The sequence below is a fragment of the Erigeron canadensis genome, chromosome 2 (genome assembly GCF_010389155.1).
Source record: "Erigeron canadensis isolate Cc75 chromosome 2, C_canadensis_v1, whole genome shotgun sequence".
In the NCBI taxonomy this organism is placed as follows: domain Eukaryota; kingdom Viridiplantae; phylum Streptophyta; class Magnoliopsida; order Asterales; family Asteraceae; genus Erigeron; species Erigeron canadensis.
Window position 1 is genome coordinate 21,066,662 of NC_057762.1, and position 18,418 is coordinate 21,085,079.

The following is an 18,418-nucleotide window of genomic DNA, read 5'->3' on the forward strand; positions in this document are numbered from 1 at the left end:
GAATGAATAATGATGTAATACGAAAGATAGACATACCGTTCATTTTCATTCACCAAATCGAATGTAGATCTTCATTTTGGTCTTTAAATTAGTTAACTTACTTTATTTTATGTGTGTCACCAACATGTTATTTGAAAGACTCATATGAACATATCTAAGTCACACATATATGGTACAATAGATTTCTTGAAAAAAAATATAGTTACATAAATTACATACCAACTTATAGACATCACAACTTATTCAAAATTAATTGTACACTTTTTAATTAATATTATGATTATATTGTAATCCTTTGAGTATCTACTATCGTATCAATTGTGACATGGTTATAATGTATGTCTATATGTACATATACAAATCAACGCGCACTTATATAGGTTGCGTTCAAATAATCTTAATTTTCATTAGTATTAAGTCAGTTTTAAAAATTTGTAGGAATAGATTTTAAAAGTTTACTTACACAATCTAAAATATTTTAGATGATTTAAATTTAAACTAATGACTCTTAAAACCAATGTGGAAAAAAAAATTCACTAACAAATTTGGGTCGACCTTTATACGCAATTAAATTTTTTTACTCCAAATCAATATCATTGCTCATACTTACCAATTTCCTCCCAAAACCAACCCCTAATTAATTAACGATTTTCATCTGCATTCAACCCCCTAGCTTTTTGGAATCATCACCGATCAAAACAGGGAACATGTAAATCATAGATCTTCATGGGGAAAAAGTGGACTAAACGAGCAATTTATGATAGCAAATATAAAAAATTCAACCCAAACACGATCTTTGCAAAGGTACCAATATGTACAACCCGTTCCAATTCAATTTTTGCGGTTTATTATTTTCCCGTTTTAATATGTGTACTTGGCTTATAATAACAATCAATGTCAATCACATTTCACATAAGCATATGACCAAGAATCCGTAAAATTATGAACAGTTATATGCACCATCATATTTCCTTTCTTTTAATTATGACTCTAATCAATTGCAACATCTAGACTGTGTTTGGCATAATTCTACCCACATTTTACCATGAATTGGGTCACATGTCTGATTACAATCGGTTCCGCTAACTTGATCTTACTGTAGGCTCATCATTTTAAAATATCATCTACTTCTCTGTTACTCTTATATTCGCAAACTGTTGTTTTATTAAATTTAAACAAAATTTGAAATTCAAAACGGCTAACCATCGGCCCGCAGCAGATGAAATGTGAGCAATGAAATCAAACAACACAATGTCTTCAATTAGACCTCCCCCCCCCCCCCCCACACACACACACACACAAAAAGGAAAAAATACATCTGAATATGACATATGAGGAACTAGTAGAACAAGGGCTCAACCAACAAAACAATATTGAATTAGAGCACCAACGGTTTGATGATACACAAGATCGTATAGATACCAAAGTTTACAACCCAGCTATTAATGAAATGGACGAAGAAAATGACAATGAAATCTACAACTCCAACAAAGTCTTTGTTCGACCCAGAACATACTATTTCAGGGCAAGGCTATTAATCCCGGATCAACTATGGTCAATGAAAAATCCAATTGAAGTATTTAATAATAGCGACGACGTAGATATATAGTACAACAACGTTTTTAGGCAAATGCATAATTATATTTGAAGCTTATGTTCCTTAATGTTCATGTCTTTTTCGTAAATCTACAAACTCTAGCTGGTGAACATATGTACCCTTACCGGTTGTTGCACATTTTGTAGAACCGGATGTATGTCTACAACTAAGGGCTCAACCAACAAAACAATATTGCATTACATCACTAACCGTCTAATGATACACAAGATCATATGGATACCGAAGTATACAACCCAACAATTAATGAAATGAACGTAGAAAACGACAATGAAATCAAAAACTCCAACATAGTCGTTGTTCGAACCAGAACATACTATTTCAGGACAAGGCTATTACTCCCGTATCAACTGGGTCAACGAAAAATCCAATTGAAGTATAATAATAGTGACGACGAAGACATATAGTACAATAACATTTTTAGGCAAATGCATAGTTATATTTGAAGCTTATGTTCCTTGATATTCATGTCTTTTTCATAAATCTACAACTATAGCTGGTGGTGAACATATGTACCCTTACCGGTTGCAGATTTTGTAGAACCGGATGTATGTCTATAACTATTTTTACTTATTTTACAATGGGGAATATGTAACAAATAACCAACTAATCATAAAATCGATATTATCAACAGAACCATCATTACCTTTGCTACCACTTTTTCCCAGCTGGAACTTTACTTTTGCTTTCGCAATATATCTAAAAATTTGTGAGCAACGTAGACAGGTTATTTTGTTTGGATTCTATACGCATATTACGTTTCCAAATTTGCAACTTTAGTATGCTTTCACAATAACTCTATGTTTATGAGAGTGACATGCTTATTTACTCTGAATTTGTCACTCATATTATTTCCATTTGCTAATACATCTTTGTGGTCTATTATATACTATTTTGGTGTATCTCATTCTAATGCCCCTGTTTAGTAGATAAATTAATTAACCATCGATTATGAATAAGTTAATTTTTCACTAAAATCAACCAATTCAATCAAAAAGACAACTTTCCTTCATCCTCGCCGTCCAACGGACAGGCTTTAAGCCCTCGTTCCACTACTCAATTTGGGTTTTTCTTGACACAATTGCAAACAAAGTTAATATTCAGTTGCGATGCAGAATAATTATTCAATGATCTCCGACGTTCAAAAACCATCTTTCATGCTTACGTATTGTATTTCCTATTTTGCATGTTCAACACTAACTTATTTCAACTTCCAGCTTCCATGTATAAAATATGACTCATTAGTCCAAATATTGAAAACTCGAATCCATTTAATGGCTATTTTTTTCCTCCCTGTCTTACTTATTTCACTTCCAAAAGATATTTTTTTTCCTATTACCTTACCTATTTCACTTTTTTTCTTCCCTTTTCTCCTTTATTTCCTTTCTTCAGTTTTCATGTTTTATCATTAACTAATTTTTAATTTAATACATATATTATTTTTATTATTACTACTATTACCATTATAAACTTATTAACTTTTAATGTTCGGATCTTGACACTCGCATGCTATTTAATGGCAGTTTTTTTCCTTCACATTCCATTTATTCTTTTCGGTAGCTTTTTTATTTCCCTTTTAGTGACCTACAATATATCTTGTGGAAAGTTGTTTACATTGTAGGGAAAAATAAAATCTCAAAACTTTTTAAAAAATTTCAAAAAAGTCTTTGGTACTATATGTGAATACGCTATAAAGCTGCTACAAAGATTAAGTTAAGTTTATGGTTTTAGAGACGACATTAACAATGTGGTAATTTATAATTATCATCATATATTTATATTGACTAAAATGCTCATTGTTAAGATAATTGATGTTTTCATTGTACTTGTTTTAGAGAGTTACAAACGTGACAAAGCACAAATTGAGAACGCAACTCGATTTGAGAATCTGAATGTATCTTTGCCATGTACAACTCCTATAACCATTTTAGCTATTTGTATTGTAATGGTTGTAAATGTTAGTTTGATGATAGTTAACTATATCATAGATAATAGTCATTTAGGTTTGAGAATTTTAGGCACACAATTCTTAAACTTGATGATAAATAACAAAAGTAATAAAGTATCACTTGGAGGAGTACCTGACCTCCGAATTAACTGTAACAAAGATATTATTCTTGTATTCTATTAAGATTTGCGGAATTATAAAGCAAGTACACTAATCACTAATGATAAAATCCTTCGTATCTTTCCGTGCGGAAACTTTCGCATATTCAACATGGAGTAGCAAATAACTATGAAATTTGAGTCTAGACAAATCTATACATGAGAGGAAGACTTAAAAACATTTAATTAGAATTTACGCTTTAAGAGAACTTGAATAATACTCAAAGGAGATTTGCTCATTCACCTTAAGTTGTCAAGAGTTGGCAATATAAAGGTGCTCTTGTATATCAAATACAGTCCAGAAATTATAATATTATAAGAAAATTTTAAATATATATAAAGAGATTTTTATTTGTATTAGTACCCCTAATAAAATACAAGTTCATTATATATTTATAACTAGTGGGAAGCTTTGCTGCGGGCAAAAACAGCAAATGTTGATCACTTGATCGTTTACAAAAAGTACCTTGTATGATGTTTTGTGAATAGAATAACTCTACCTAATTCATTTTAAAATAGGGGTGAGAAACTATATAAGCTAGTAACATGTATATCCTAAAATATTCATTGGTTTTATATGTTTGAAATTATATACGCTTATTAGTGGCTATGAGATTAATAATACACAAATATTTTGTTTTAAATAAAATAATATTAAAACATATGTCGCTGAAAAAAATATAAGCTAGTAACATGTGTATCTTAAAATGTTCATTGGTTTTACATGTTTGAAATTACATACGCTTATTAGTGGCTATGAGATTAATAATATTTTGTTTTAAATATAATAATATTAAAACATATGTTGCTGAAAAAAATATATGTATATATACATATACTAAAACATATACTACGAAGAAGATGTATAATTTAGAAAGTTCATATGTATACACATAAAGTAAAATTTCATTCATTTACTTTTAAAAGTTCATATATATATAAAATATAAAAAACTTACTTTATCATTATATAAAAAAATAATAAAAATCTATGTTTTGTCATGTATAAATATTATATAAATATACATGTCTCGAAAGTAAAAAGCATGTCATATTATATATATATATATATATATAAAAGGACAGACTTATCTAAAGTACATTTGCTGACGTCAGCTTACGTTATGCCGACATTATTTTTAAAAATTTTTTTAAATTTTTTTAACGATAGTATATTTTTAGAGTTTCTTATTTTTACCATTTGACTTATAGGTTTTTAACTTTAGTCTAACATTTTCATACAAACTTAAGTATACTTTACTTTTGTAAAGGTTTAAATTCTTATTAATTAACTTTTGAGTTTTTAACTTTAATTATCAAATCTTTATTTTTTTTACTTTATATCTCTTATTATAAGGTTTTTAACTTTCACTATCGAACTCTTGGTTTTTACAATTTTGGCTACCCATTTTTTTCACTTTCGACCCCTTATAGTAAACTTTAAGTGTCCAAACTTTTAGGTAATGCTAGATGTATATTTGTATGATGCGGCGGCAGTCTAGGGCAACGCCTAGATAAAAATTCTAGTTTTAAATAATAGAAAAGGAAAATATAAAAATAGAGAACAATGTATATGATTGTCATCATGCTTTCTAGTTGTATATTTACATGTGTCATAATGAAAAAACAAAACCATCTATGTGTTTGATATGTAGTTTTAAAAAATAAAAAATAAAAAATTTTTATGTGTTTGATATGAAACGGTGTGTTGGTTTTCATTTTACTTCCAACTTTTACACTTTCTTCCTTAATCTAGCTTGCACATAACGTCCTTTTTTCTAGCTATGTCTTTTCTCCATATCCATTCATTCAATTCGTTCTATATAACATATAATAATGACATGTCGTACGCTCTCATCAGAATATGGATTGTTTTAACTAAAAAACCTGTAATTTTTAATTATGATTTAACATTATATATGAAAGATATGTTGGAATTAATATGATTCATATTGTAAATATAATGAAAACATGATAATAATAATGTGTATCTGATGATATAGAGGACCTTGTAAAAGTAAGAATGTTTGTCATTGATGTTGGGTTCCCAAAACAAGATGATTGCTATTAGATGTTATGAGTTTGGGTGAGAAAACACACACAAAGAGGGTGGAAGATTAGGGTTCAAATGGTTGGATGGCTCTCTATTTGCAGAGAGAGCATTTATAGTTTTAGCCCTTGATGTTTAGTATGTGCAATATAAGTCTTCGTAGTTACAATCATCTAATGAGAAACTTTATAATATGCCTTTAAGAGTAAATACGTCCATCGTATATTTATTAGACATAGGGATTTTAGTTATTGTCAATTATCATATCGCGAATGATAAACGATCAGTGACGGTCATATTTAATGTGGTTCCAATAAGATATACATAATCACGATCGTACAAAATCATCACAAACGATATAATAAGTTATTATCAAATATAATATAATAACAAATTTGATTAGTGTTAGGAAACTAAAAATTAGGATATAAATTAAAAGGGACATATGTGTTGATTAAAGGATGTTTCAATTACTTGTATGTTTTAATTTGTTGGTAAATTAGTCCATTGGTATATTAAAAAGTAATGCATGTTAGCATGTATTTACATAATGATAGATGACTAGCAATGAAATTTGATTACCATCAATGAAATGTGACTCTACTCTCAATAAAAAGTCATTATAGATTAGACGGTTTATTGAAAAATGAGGAGATTGTGGAGAAGATATCATGGGGAAAATACTGTAAATTCTTAACCATCAATCCATCATATTTGTATCCTCATTACAAGCAAGCAACCATGGTTCCTACTAAATGACGAAGTAACAAAGTTCCCTAACCCCAAAATTACAAAGTTTATTGCAAATTAACCATTAAAAACGGCTAATATCATTGACTCTTGCATGTTAATGTTTGTTAAACACGTTAACAGCAATTGTTAATCTATATCTAGAACATGCATACTCAGTATCATTGTTTATTAACGTTACAGTAGCAGGAGTCAAATAAGCCAAGTAGTTCATATTAAAGCAATGCTAGATTCACCACCCGGCGGTTTACGCACGCCACCAAGATAATCTCTTGATTCCACCTTCCCGTCCGCAAATATATCACTTCCGCTCATTTCTCTCTGCTTTGCACTGCTCAGTGGCTTCTCAGAAGACCCATGAGTCGCCACGTCTCCCTTGAAGATATCATTCCCAGTCAACTCTGCAAACTTCTGATTGTGAATTGTTTTCTTTGTTGCTTTCACCTCCGTTTCTTCACTGAACATGATATTACTTTGACCCCCTGCAGGCTGTCAAAACAGAACACAAAATAGCAACTAAGTGAAAAAGATAAGAATGGAAATTTTCTTGTAACTTTTATCTAGCAAGTAAATAAGTAATCGCCATGAGTTTGAATACCATTTGAAGCTCATCTGCATAAATTCTAAGCAAAAACACAAGGATCCCCTGCAAAGAACTAATCTAATACACTATGATTAAGCCTATCTCACTAATTTTGAACAGTCTTACTTTCGAGTTTTAACCAGTTTATAACTTATTGATTATTCGCAACTGAGTACAATACCAAAAATAAGCCACACAAAAACCGAGCCAAACTGACCAAGTCAGCTAAAATGTACTAAAATACTTAAAACCAACTAACTGTTCTACAAAAGAAATAGACTCATATAAATACATTAGTTAATCGATTCAAATATAGTGAAAGTGTTGGCAGGTCAATTCGACTCAATTTGAACTGTACTTAAAGTCAATGCATATGATCCAAACACTTTTCAACCATTAACTAACCAGCTTGTTTTGCAACCTTTTATCAGGTAATGAACCTGGGATAAAATGTTCGACACCTTTTTGTCTAAATTTTTAGTTTTCTAAATAAAACTATGCCCCTATGGTAACATAAATGCTTAGAAAAATAATGATTTAACTTATAATTAGAACAACTTTAGGATGTCATAAACACTTTAGTTTGATATGATATGGAAACTATAAATGCTTATCCGTTCTTCTAGCAAATTATCTTAGTTTAACTGGTTGACTCATATGAAAATGTTAATCAAATTAACACGTTTTAGTATAAATAAGTTGAAATCATCACCTCTACTATATGCTAGAAATAGGTTACAAGGACATAAACTTCATAGCTAAATGGCCAATCTTATTATTTTAATCAAAAGTAGAGAATGAAGGATTACATTTGAAACTCTAACCGAAGTTCGAATGTTTCTGGGGGGTGGTGGTGCAGGTTCCTCAAACTGTTTCATTGCTTTAACCTCCAGGTTCCGAGGGGTAATCTCTGGGGCAGGGCCAAAAATGTCATTTCCATTGAGCTCCTTGCATTTGGCATCGGACAATGGCTTCTTAATTTTCGTGTTCGAGTCATTAAATGTTCCACTTAGTTCGCGTTGCTTTGCTGCCTCAGGGACAGAAACCGGTTTCTTCAGAGATACTTCCTCTTCACTACTAAAGGATATCTGGCTCATCCCTTTTGTTGCTTGCTGAAAGTATTTGGTTTTAAACTTAAATACTATTTAAGTTTAATTTATAAAATGTTATAAGAGTCAAAAGAAACTAGAGGTTATGGAAACAATTGTCTGGCCAGTGTACCATTAAGTATATTAAGTTTTCCAAGCTGTACAATTACATACATTCTTCTGACCATTCTAAATCTTAAATCAAGTACTGTCCACAAAGAAAATATGTTTGGCCACTATAGATGTAAAAGTTTGATCAGTGTATCTACTTTTGAGATCATTGTTTGCACACTTTAATTGTCACGAATGCAGCAAATTTACTTAAGAACTGTTTATCTGGACTATGCTCCTCTGTTAGCCTTTCAAATTGTTAGAATTAAAAATAGGCGATAAGGAAATGAGTCAAATGGGTTGAAGCTCAACCAGGTGAGTAAGTCAGAAGTGTATTGTTAATGAGTACAAGCTCTGATAAACTTTTGTAACAAAAAACTAGATATAGTCGCAAAAAGGTGTTTCGATCACTCCAACCTGACTTACATATTTGTGTTTTCGTCCAGTAGAATGATATCAATTGATAACTGTGACAAACAAGTTCAGTCATCTTCATTAAACGAAAATAAAACTGGCTACCAAAAACTCGTTAGCACACATGACGCAGCAGCCAAATAGATACCTTTTTACAATACAAGGTGCAGTATTCCCCTTTAACAATACAAGGTTCAGTATTCCCCTTTAACAATACAAGTTACTTTTCTTCTACCAAATGAGTTTAACATGGTCATTAATATGTATCACAATTACCTGTACAATACGAACTGACGTTCTTTTGCCAGAAGACCCAGAATTAGGTGATTCAACTCCGAATATTTTGTTACCAGTGATTTCCTTAAGCTTATACCCTGAACATGGTTTTCTGCAAGTAGATACCAACCATAATACAAAGCCATGTCATCTTACATATAATGTTCAAACACCAATTACTCAATGTTCATCAAAATTTACATATGCTTTTTGAGTTTCCAGTTTCGAACAGGTTTAATTAACCTGCTTTAAAATTACTGATTGAATTTGAAACATATCTTATCTTGATGAAAATGAAACATCATTTAAAATCCATATGTTGATTTGTTAATTAGTTAGATTAATATATATATTAAAGGTCTCTAACTGATTTGATTATTATCTAAACAATATAGAACTGGACAAACATAAAAGAAATATCAATAGTTTAAATCTTATAACCCGACAACCCGTGTCATTGCATATGTATATCACCCGTGTACTCATGAGTTCTAATGTAGTAACATGTCATTGCATACGTAAAAATAATAATACAGAGTCCAATAATTAGAATTTAAGGTAAGATGAGTATTAGCCATTATTTAATAATTTTATATTATACATAAACTTGCAATCACTAAGAACGAGCGCAACGTTAACATTTGGTGCATGTGATTCCAAAAACCACGCCTGTCAGGATCCCGGCACAGGTGAGACCACTAGTGAAAGAAACGTTATTGTTTATTTATTCGGAATATTGTCTGGTGTTATTTTCAGTATGATTGTTCAGGTGAGAAACATTTTTTGTAACGGCTAAAGTACACTATTCCAAACCTACCTCAATTATATTCCTAAATTCATCTATGCCACGGATTGAACACTACGATCTTCTCTCCTAGAGGCAACAATGCAAGAGCTCCTACCCCCCAAGTACCTAACTGTGAGGAAACATATTAATTTGACAACAATTTTAGTGCCATTTTTAATGCGTAAACTACCCCACTCAAACCTACCTCAATATATTCCTAAATTCACCATTGCCAGGGATTGAACACCCCTATCTTCTCTCCTAGAGACGAGCACCTACCACCCAACTTTGAGAAAACATATTAATTTGACAACTTTTTAAAAGCGGTTTTGGGCTATTGTTGTCTTATAGTCATTGTCATTTAAACATAGAGAGTCCCCGAAATCAAATCTTTTTTTTTCTAACGGCAAATCTATTCTACTCCTAAACTACACCAAATAATCCTAAAATCACTCATGCCAGGGATTGAACCATGGACTTCACCCCCAAGAGATTTTAAAAAGCAATCACTCCATTATATATAACCAGATCTAAATGCAGTATTTAATTATAAAAGTCAAGAAATAAAATGAATAATTAAGCTGCTGGTTGATAGTATACCTTTTATTAAGAGATTCAGCTTCTTCTTCACTAATCTGACCCCCAAATAACGTCTTACTTATTCCATCCGATGGCTGTTCAATTAATTATTCAAATCTTTCTTAATACTGTATATATATACACACACACACACACACACACAATAATAATAGTTTAATAATACTTCATCACCTGATGAGAACGAGGGGGGTTGCCGGAAGCCTTGACATTGCCGGAATCAGCTGCTGGAGGTGGAGTTTCCGACCAACTCAAAAGATCAGAAGTTGAACCATTCGGTTTAGACGACATTTTTCTTTCAGATTTTTTTTGTGTACCTTAATTTCAATTTCAAAATAAATGATACAACTAGAAATCACACAGTGAGTGTGTGTCAGTAAGTTGAGCTATCAGTCACTACTCACTCGTGTATGTCAGCCACGAGTACTATATAAAAACGATCGAGTGTTGGATGACTTTTTACTTTTCAAACTTTTTTTAGCCATTGATTTGTTTTTTAAAATTTAAATTTGTAGCGCAGTTCTCCATGCACATGGGCACATGCCTAACAACGTTGTTTTTGGAAGATTTTATTTGGAACTGGGCTTTGGTTTTGTTTTGTCAATGTGGGGTAATGGGCTTAATATTATTCTTATTTATTTTGTTGAATTTTTGATACATAATGGTTTGGAGGTCTTTCTTGAAATTAGTCTATCAAGTATTTAACCGTCACAAAAAAAAAAAAATCAATATTTTCTAGACCAGCTATGGAAATAATTATATAAAAATGCTAAATGCAATCTTGTACTCGGTTTATATAAAAAATTTGTATATCTATGTAAAAAATTGAGATCTCCTAAATTTTATGATAAATATAAAAATATATAAAATTTTATGATAAATATAAAAATATATAAAGCACTTTCAACAATCTTGAGATTTGCTTACCAATACACATAATAAAATGGGCATTTTAAGGTTCAACTAGTCTAAACAAATACCAACTTATAAATTGGACAAATAACCAACTTCTATTATTATATACGAGACCAAATATCCGCGCGTTGTGACAGTGAGATAGTGAGGGTGATAAGTCACAAAGTGTGATAGCTCATAGAAGGTGATATATCATAGAATGCTATAGCCAAATGTCTTAGGCTCTTAACCGTACGGGCTTCGCCCTCAAATTTAAAAATTCATCGAAATTATATCGAATGACATCTCTAATGAAAGAGCATGAAATTTTAAGAACACCCATATAGTTTTTATAATTTATCGATGTACGGTTTTTGAGATAAAAAATTTTGATAGAATTAGAGAAATAAAAGGATTTATGTAGCAGAGAGAAAGTTGTAGACATTGATGTATGGTACATTATGTATTAACATGTATACATTATTTAAACTGAAAGTTGAAACCTTATTTGTTTTATTATATAGTATAGATATTCGCATTTTGTATATATAAATCTAATTTATAAACATATAATATTTATGTTATTGCATAAGCCATAGACATAGTGGACTAGAGTTCGAAGGAATTGTTAGGGTGGACGAAGTGGTGAGGTGAGGGGACCAGTACCGGGCCGGTACCGGATGGAACACCGCTCCGACCCCCCGGTACCGGTGGGGAGGGGAGCGAAGTGGGGAGCGTCGTGCCAGTTGTGGTGCCGGTAGATTGGACCGTTACTAATCACTGCTTTTTTTTTAATTAAAAAAAACCATTTCCATGTATATATATACATATAATATATCTCCCTTTTCATACTAAAGAACACAACTCCAGTGACATCACAAGCTTGACGTGTCAACACTACGCCTCTTCTACATCGGATTTGTGATGTCAGGTTGTATGTATTTTTTGGTGTTTTTAGTGTGTGTGGGGGCGTATTATGGAAGGGGGATAAAGCCTTCATTTTCAAATATGTGTTTGGCGGGAGTGTTGGGAAACGCATGCAGGATTTCAAATTGGTGTTTGGGCCGGAGTGTTGTTCACAAACAGAGGGTAAGTGCTTAAAATTTGTATTAATAATTAAATTAAAAAACTAAAGTTTGGTTGTTGTACGGATGGCGAATAATGGTTGTTTACACTCAAGCATTAAATGCTAATTATCTTCCCCATAACCTCTAGCCGCACAATGGGTATATTTGCAGAAGAGTTGCAGAATATACATACATAATACATATATATATATATATATATTATATCTATACAAAGTACGTCTTTGTTTATGGGGAACCGAATTCAAGATTTGACACCACTGCTTATGCTTGTTGAGATCTACAATTGATTCAATTAAGAATAAGAATCGGAAATCCAATCACAAATACACAATCCATATCTTTTCACACACAATTCTCTCCCATTTTTTCAAACTCAAATTTCATGGCTCACAACCAAACTTTGTTTGTCGAACAACTAGATGCTTCAAAAGATTTCATCAACATGAAGGTTAGGATAATCCGTCGATGGATTAATCCCTTGCAGAGGATTGAGATGGTTTTGGTTGACGAGAGGGTAAACCTATATAGTTGTTTGTATATGGATGTTTTGTAAATGTTGGACTATGTTTTGTATATGTTGTGTTCTAAAGTGTTTTCTAATTTTATTTTTTTTATGTAATTTTATAGGGTGAAAAAATCCAATGTACGGTCAAGAAAGAGTTGGTTCCTATCTTTGATAAGCAGATCAAAGAGGATACTGCAGTCATAATCCGGAGGTTTGGTGTTGGTAAGAATGATGACCCTTTTCCTGTGGTTAAAAATGACCTAAAGTGCAACTTCTACAAAAGTACAGAGGTGCAACATGGTGTAACTTTTAATGGGATTGCAGGTAATTTTACATGATGCTAATTTTTGTTTAACATATGTCAAATAATTGAGTAACAAAAATATAGATAACTAACTATTGTTTTACATCATTAAAATTTAGGTATGTTTCCGCTTCTGAAGCGGCTTGGCGAATTTTCGGCTTTGATATTCATTATAGATATCCTCCTGTTGAAATCTTGCCATTTCACTGTGAAAATGAACAGACCATAGTATATGATGATGAAGCCCAACTATGTGATGTTGTTACAAATCCAACTGTCAATCATTCAATTCAATGGATAAAATTAAATGCAGAAGATCTATTTTCAAGGACGTTGAAGTATGTCGAAATCCCACAATTTTATGTTTGGATACATAGCAAAAGGAAATGGCAACGAAGATCTGTTCAAGGACGTGGTTCTATAGGGAGGATATGCTATGTCCCCCCGTCCCTTGGTGAAGTATATTATTTGAGAATACTGCTCAATCATGTTGTTGGACCAAAATCTTATAAAGAACTTATAACAGTCAATGGACGTAAATGTGATAGTTACAAAGAAGCATGTTTCAAGTTAGGACTTTTTGATGATGATAAAGAATATGTTGATGCAATTTTGGAAGCATCTCATTGGGCAACAGCATCATATCTCAGAACCTTCTTTGTCCAATTGTTATTTTCAACTTCTGTAGCACGGCCTGATGATTTATGGAAGAAAACATGTAAAGTTTTAAGTGAAGATATCTTACATATGCAAAGAAGAATTTTAAATTGCCTAGGTATTTTTATTTACACTTAATATACATTTATCAGTTAATTTATTTTGTAAAATTAAACATAAAACAATATGTTTCTAATCCCATTTTTATAAATTAAAGGTTTGCAGCTTCAAGAACAAGATATTGACAATCTCTGCCTATCACATATCGAGCAATTGTTACTTAACAATGGCAGTACCCTCAAAAACTTTCCCGACATGCCTTTCCCCACAACAAATTATGTTGCATCACTCCATAACCGCTTAATTGCTAATGAACTGCTTTATGATAAAAGGGCACTAGGTATTGAACATCAATAGTTGTTAGGTTGCTTAACTGTCGAACAAAAACAACTTTATGATACCGTTATTAGTTCTGTTGGTAAAAACGAAGGAGGAGTTTTCTTCGTTTATGGATATGGAGGTACAGGGAAAACTTATCTTTGGAAGACTCTAACCGCTGCATTACGATCACAAGGCCAAATTGTGCTAAATGTAGCCTGAAGTGGGATAACATCACTTTTACTAACTGGTGGAAGAACTGCACATTCAAAGGTTTGTTATCCCAATTAACATCACTGAAAACTCTATTTGTTCCATAGATCCAAGTAGTGACTTGGCAGCATTGATCAAGATCACTAAACTGATCATTTGGGATGAAGCTCCCATGATACACAAACATTGTTTTGAAGCTCTTGATAGAACAATTAGGGATATTCTAAGATCAATCCAACCAAACAGCGAAGACAAAGTTTTTGGAGGCAAAGTAGTGGTCTTTGGTGGTGACTTTAGACAAATCTTGCCTGTCATACCAAAAGGAACCAGAAGCATGATTGTAAATTCAAGTCTAAATTCCTCATATATATGGCATCACTGTAAAGTGCTTAAATTGACAGTGAATATGAGGCTCAAAGTTGGAACACAACAACAAGATTTACAAGAGGTTCAAGAATTTGCTGAATGGATTTTAAAAGTGGGAGATGGGGTTCTAGGTGATGAAAATGATGGGGAAGCAGAAATTGAAATACCAAAGGAGTTGTTAGTGGCTGAATCAAAGGATCCCATGTTTGAGTTGATTAATTTTACATATCCAGATATGCTAAACAGTTTGCCGGATTCGATGTTTTTTCAACAATGTGCTATTCTTGCACCAACTCATGATGTGGTGGGAACCATAAATGAGAAGCTGTTAGAAATGATGCCCGGTGAGGAAATGACATATCTCAGTTCTGATAACATATGTGAATCTGAAGATAGCAACGCAATTGATGCAGCTTTGTTCTCAACAGAAGTCATAAACGGACTTAGATTGGCCGGATTACCGAATCATAAGTTGGTGTTGAAGGTTGGAGTCCCAGTAATGTTACTGCAGAACCTCGATCAACAAAATGGCTTGTGTAATGGCACGCGATTACAAGTTATCAGATTGGGAAAACATGTAATAGAAGCCAAAATCATCACAGGAACAAACATTGACACTCATACTTTAATTTCAAGGTTGAAAATGACACCATCGGATAAAATGATTCTAGTTAAGATTTGTTGAAAGCAATTCCCGATTTCAGTATGTTTTGCTATGACGATAAACAAGAGCCAAGGACAATCACTCGATCGCGTTGGTTTATACCTTCCACGACCTGTTTTTAGTCATGGCCAATTGTATGTAGCACTCTAGAGAGTGAAAAGCAAGGAAGGATTGAAGATTCTAATTCAAGATGAACACTCGAAAGTGAAGAACACAACTACAAATGTAGTCTACAAAGAAGTGCTTCAGTACTTGTGAATATCAAAATCTGAATGTCAACGTTTGTAGTTTTTAATTGATGTAAACGTTTGTTTTCGTAATGTACATTCAATGACTGTTACTTTTGATAGCTGTAATTGTGATTTGTAATGCAATGATCAGGACACTTCTTTTCTAAACAGGTGATTATCAAATTCACATAAACTGGAAAAAAAAAATTCACTGCTCAAAATACAAACTTCAAATCATTACACAACACTAACAAAAGTTTAAACAATTCAATAGCCAGGCTAAATAAACACTTCAAAGTTTTTAAAACATCATTCTACTGACAACTACATTCTTAACAAACATCAAGAACAATAACTTCTCCAGGTACACATTTCTGAACATTCAATGCAAACCGAATCCAATTACAAGCCTTTAACTTTGTTCTTTCAATAAAAGTACCCCAATCCATTACCACAAATAGGTAGCTTACATCACCATATAACTGCCTATCAATGCACAATTCCAATGACGCATTGAAAACCATTTGACGATAATGAAGAATAACCTGTGGATAAGTGAACAATTTGTGTGTACTAACAAAGATTTTGGGGACAGCCTGCAAAAACAAACTTTTGTAAACTTAATCCACTAGCACCGAAACTTTATATCTTAAATTTCAAATATGCAAATAGCAGTCATTTTAATTATCCAAAAAGATGCAAAAAGTATATAGTGTTTGTACCATAATAGGTGTTTGCACACCATGATATTGAACCTTTTGGAAAAAATAGGGGTTAAAGTCTTCATGATTCAAATGATGACCCCTACACTGATGGTTACTTATTTCCTTAATATGTTCATCTTTGGACACCAAACCCAGGTGATCATCTGCAGCCTCTTCAATACCTACATTAAAAAATCAAATACAATGACATAACTCATAAATGTGTTTAACATAATGTTAACAATTGATACCACAAACTGAAAACTTACTTAAAGCAAGTGCATCTTCACCAATCCCATGATTATTGAATACATCCACCTTGAAAGTTAGATTCTTTAACTTTGACAACCTCATAAAGTAAGTAACTTTAACATTGTTTTTACAACAAAAATTGGTCCAAGAAAGACCTTCAAAACCACCTGCAACTCTTTCTTCTTCACCACCACCATGAAAAAATAGTTTTATGTTATCTTCAAACCTTTTGCCAATAACCTTGGTAAAAGTTTCATCATAATTTGAAACACTTGCATTTAAGTCCCACAACAACAATGGATAAAATGCCTACATGGAAAAAGGGATTTAAAGACATACAACATACAATCACATAAACACAAAAGGTTTGAACATGTACTTAAATGAAATATACCTGCTTTAAAAATGTAGAATCAACAACCTGAATAATACAACTGCAAATCCCACAAGAACCAGGAATATCCCGGTACTCTCGACCATCTGGACTGAAAGTATCAACTTGAAAAGTTTGCTTATGTATCCAAGTGAAACATAATTGACAGAAAACTTGGTATGATCGAGATTCCAAAAACAAAGCCCACTGACCACCATGAATCTTTACACAATCATCTTCAACATATTCAACTGAAACATAGTACCTACGTTTAAGGTAATCTACCAATTTCAATTTCTGGCAGTTTGCTGGTATGAAGCGCATGAACTCTTTGGGTAAAATCTATATTAAATAAATACATACAACACAAATTATAAAAAAGATACCAGACATGAAATCATTGTTCTTAATATTTGAAATCAATCATACTAAAAATATATACTTACCAAACCTTCAGCAAACTTCTTATCATCACCCAACGAAATTAAAAACTGGAAATCCAAATGCTGGTATTTAAATACAGAATCATTAGTAACAGAAACTATTTATGTGTAATAGAAACCATCGTTTTAAACTAATTGGTAATTCGATATGAACCTAGATCTAAAAATAAAACCAAAATTAGGGTTGCAGATAACACCTACTACAATTGAGAACAATTATTGCAAATACAACTACTAATTAAAGAAGAATAAAATGCTAAATTGTTACCTCAATCGACATCTTGGCTAACAAAGTAAGCAGGAGATATGGAAATCAGTTGAACCATAAATATTGGGATAAGCAGTCGAGTGTGGTCATGCGGTTTAAAAAAATATATGTACATCCTATATGAATAAATGGAGCAGTAATTGAATAAAAGGTATAAAGTAATTAGATAAAAAATTTTAAGGTTTATTTTGCTAAATAAATGATGGTCATACAATACAAAGTTATTTTAAAACCTTTGTACTCACAACATTCTTTAATGTGGATGTTTTCAAATATTTTTTGATGCATGTCCTTACCAAAGGCCCAAGGATATGTAACGATGTTTGTATAGTTGGAGATAAAATTATAGAATTTTAAAGTGTAATTGGTGTGTTGCCATATATTTTAAAAGGATGTTTATAGGATTTTATGCTGTAATTGGTGTGTTGCCGTATTTGGGAGGGGAATTTTATGATTTAAACTTTTTATCTTTTTACCTTTAATAATTCTCTAATTCTAACAATTAGTTAACATAATTAACTGATTACAAATCGTTTTTTTAAAATTACCCGCGTCTTCCGTGGGATAAAAATCTAGTATATATATATATGTGCAGTTTGGTTGGAGAAGACGATCGAGAGCCCCATGCCACAAAAAGTCAAACTATTTAATTTCAATTTTTACATTTTATCTTCTAGAGTTTTAGCTTTTGTTAAAATGGGTA

At 32.0% G+C, this 18,418-nt stretch overlaps 1 protein-coding gene across 1 annotated transcript; it reads right to left on the bottom strand.

Moving 5' to 3' along the window:
* Positions 1 to 6,441: 6,441 nt before the first annotated feature.
* LOC122587190 lies at positions 6,442 to 10,789 on the bottom strand. Its single transcript, XM_043759291.1, has 5 exons — positions 10,551 to 10,789; positions 10,380 to 10,453; positions 8,993 to 9,104; positions 7,913 to 8,215; positions 6,442 to 7,009 (listed from the first exon to the last, which is right to left on the bottom strand). The coding sequence occupies exons 1-5, from the start codon at positions 10,665 to 10,667 to the stop codon at positions 6,731 to 6,733; spliced, it is 885 nt and encodes a 294-aa protein (XP_043615226.1). The 5' UTR covers positions 10,668 to 10,789; the 3' UTR covers positions 6,442 to 6,730.
* Between the last annotated feature and the right edge of the window lie 7,629 nt (positions 10,790 to 18,418).

What these genes read in the sequence shown, in the direction of transcription:
- LOC122587190 (XM_043759291.1), bottom strand. Translation starts at nt 10,667, where the DNA reads ATGTCGTCTAAACCGAATGGTTCAACTTCTGATCTTTTGAGTTGGTCG. An exon ending in CGTCAGTTCGTATTGTACAG is followed by an intron (nt 8,216 to 8,992) that starts GTAATTGTGATA and finishes AAATACTTTCAG; the next exon opens with CAAGCAACAAAAGGGATGAG. An exon ending in CTTCGGTTAGAGTTTCAAAT is followed by an intron (nt 7,010 to 7,912) that starts GTAATCCTTCAT and finishes CTGTTTTGACAG; the next exon opens with CCTGCAGGGGGTCAAAGTAA.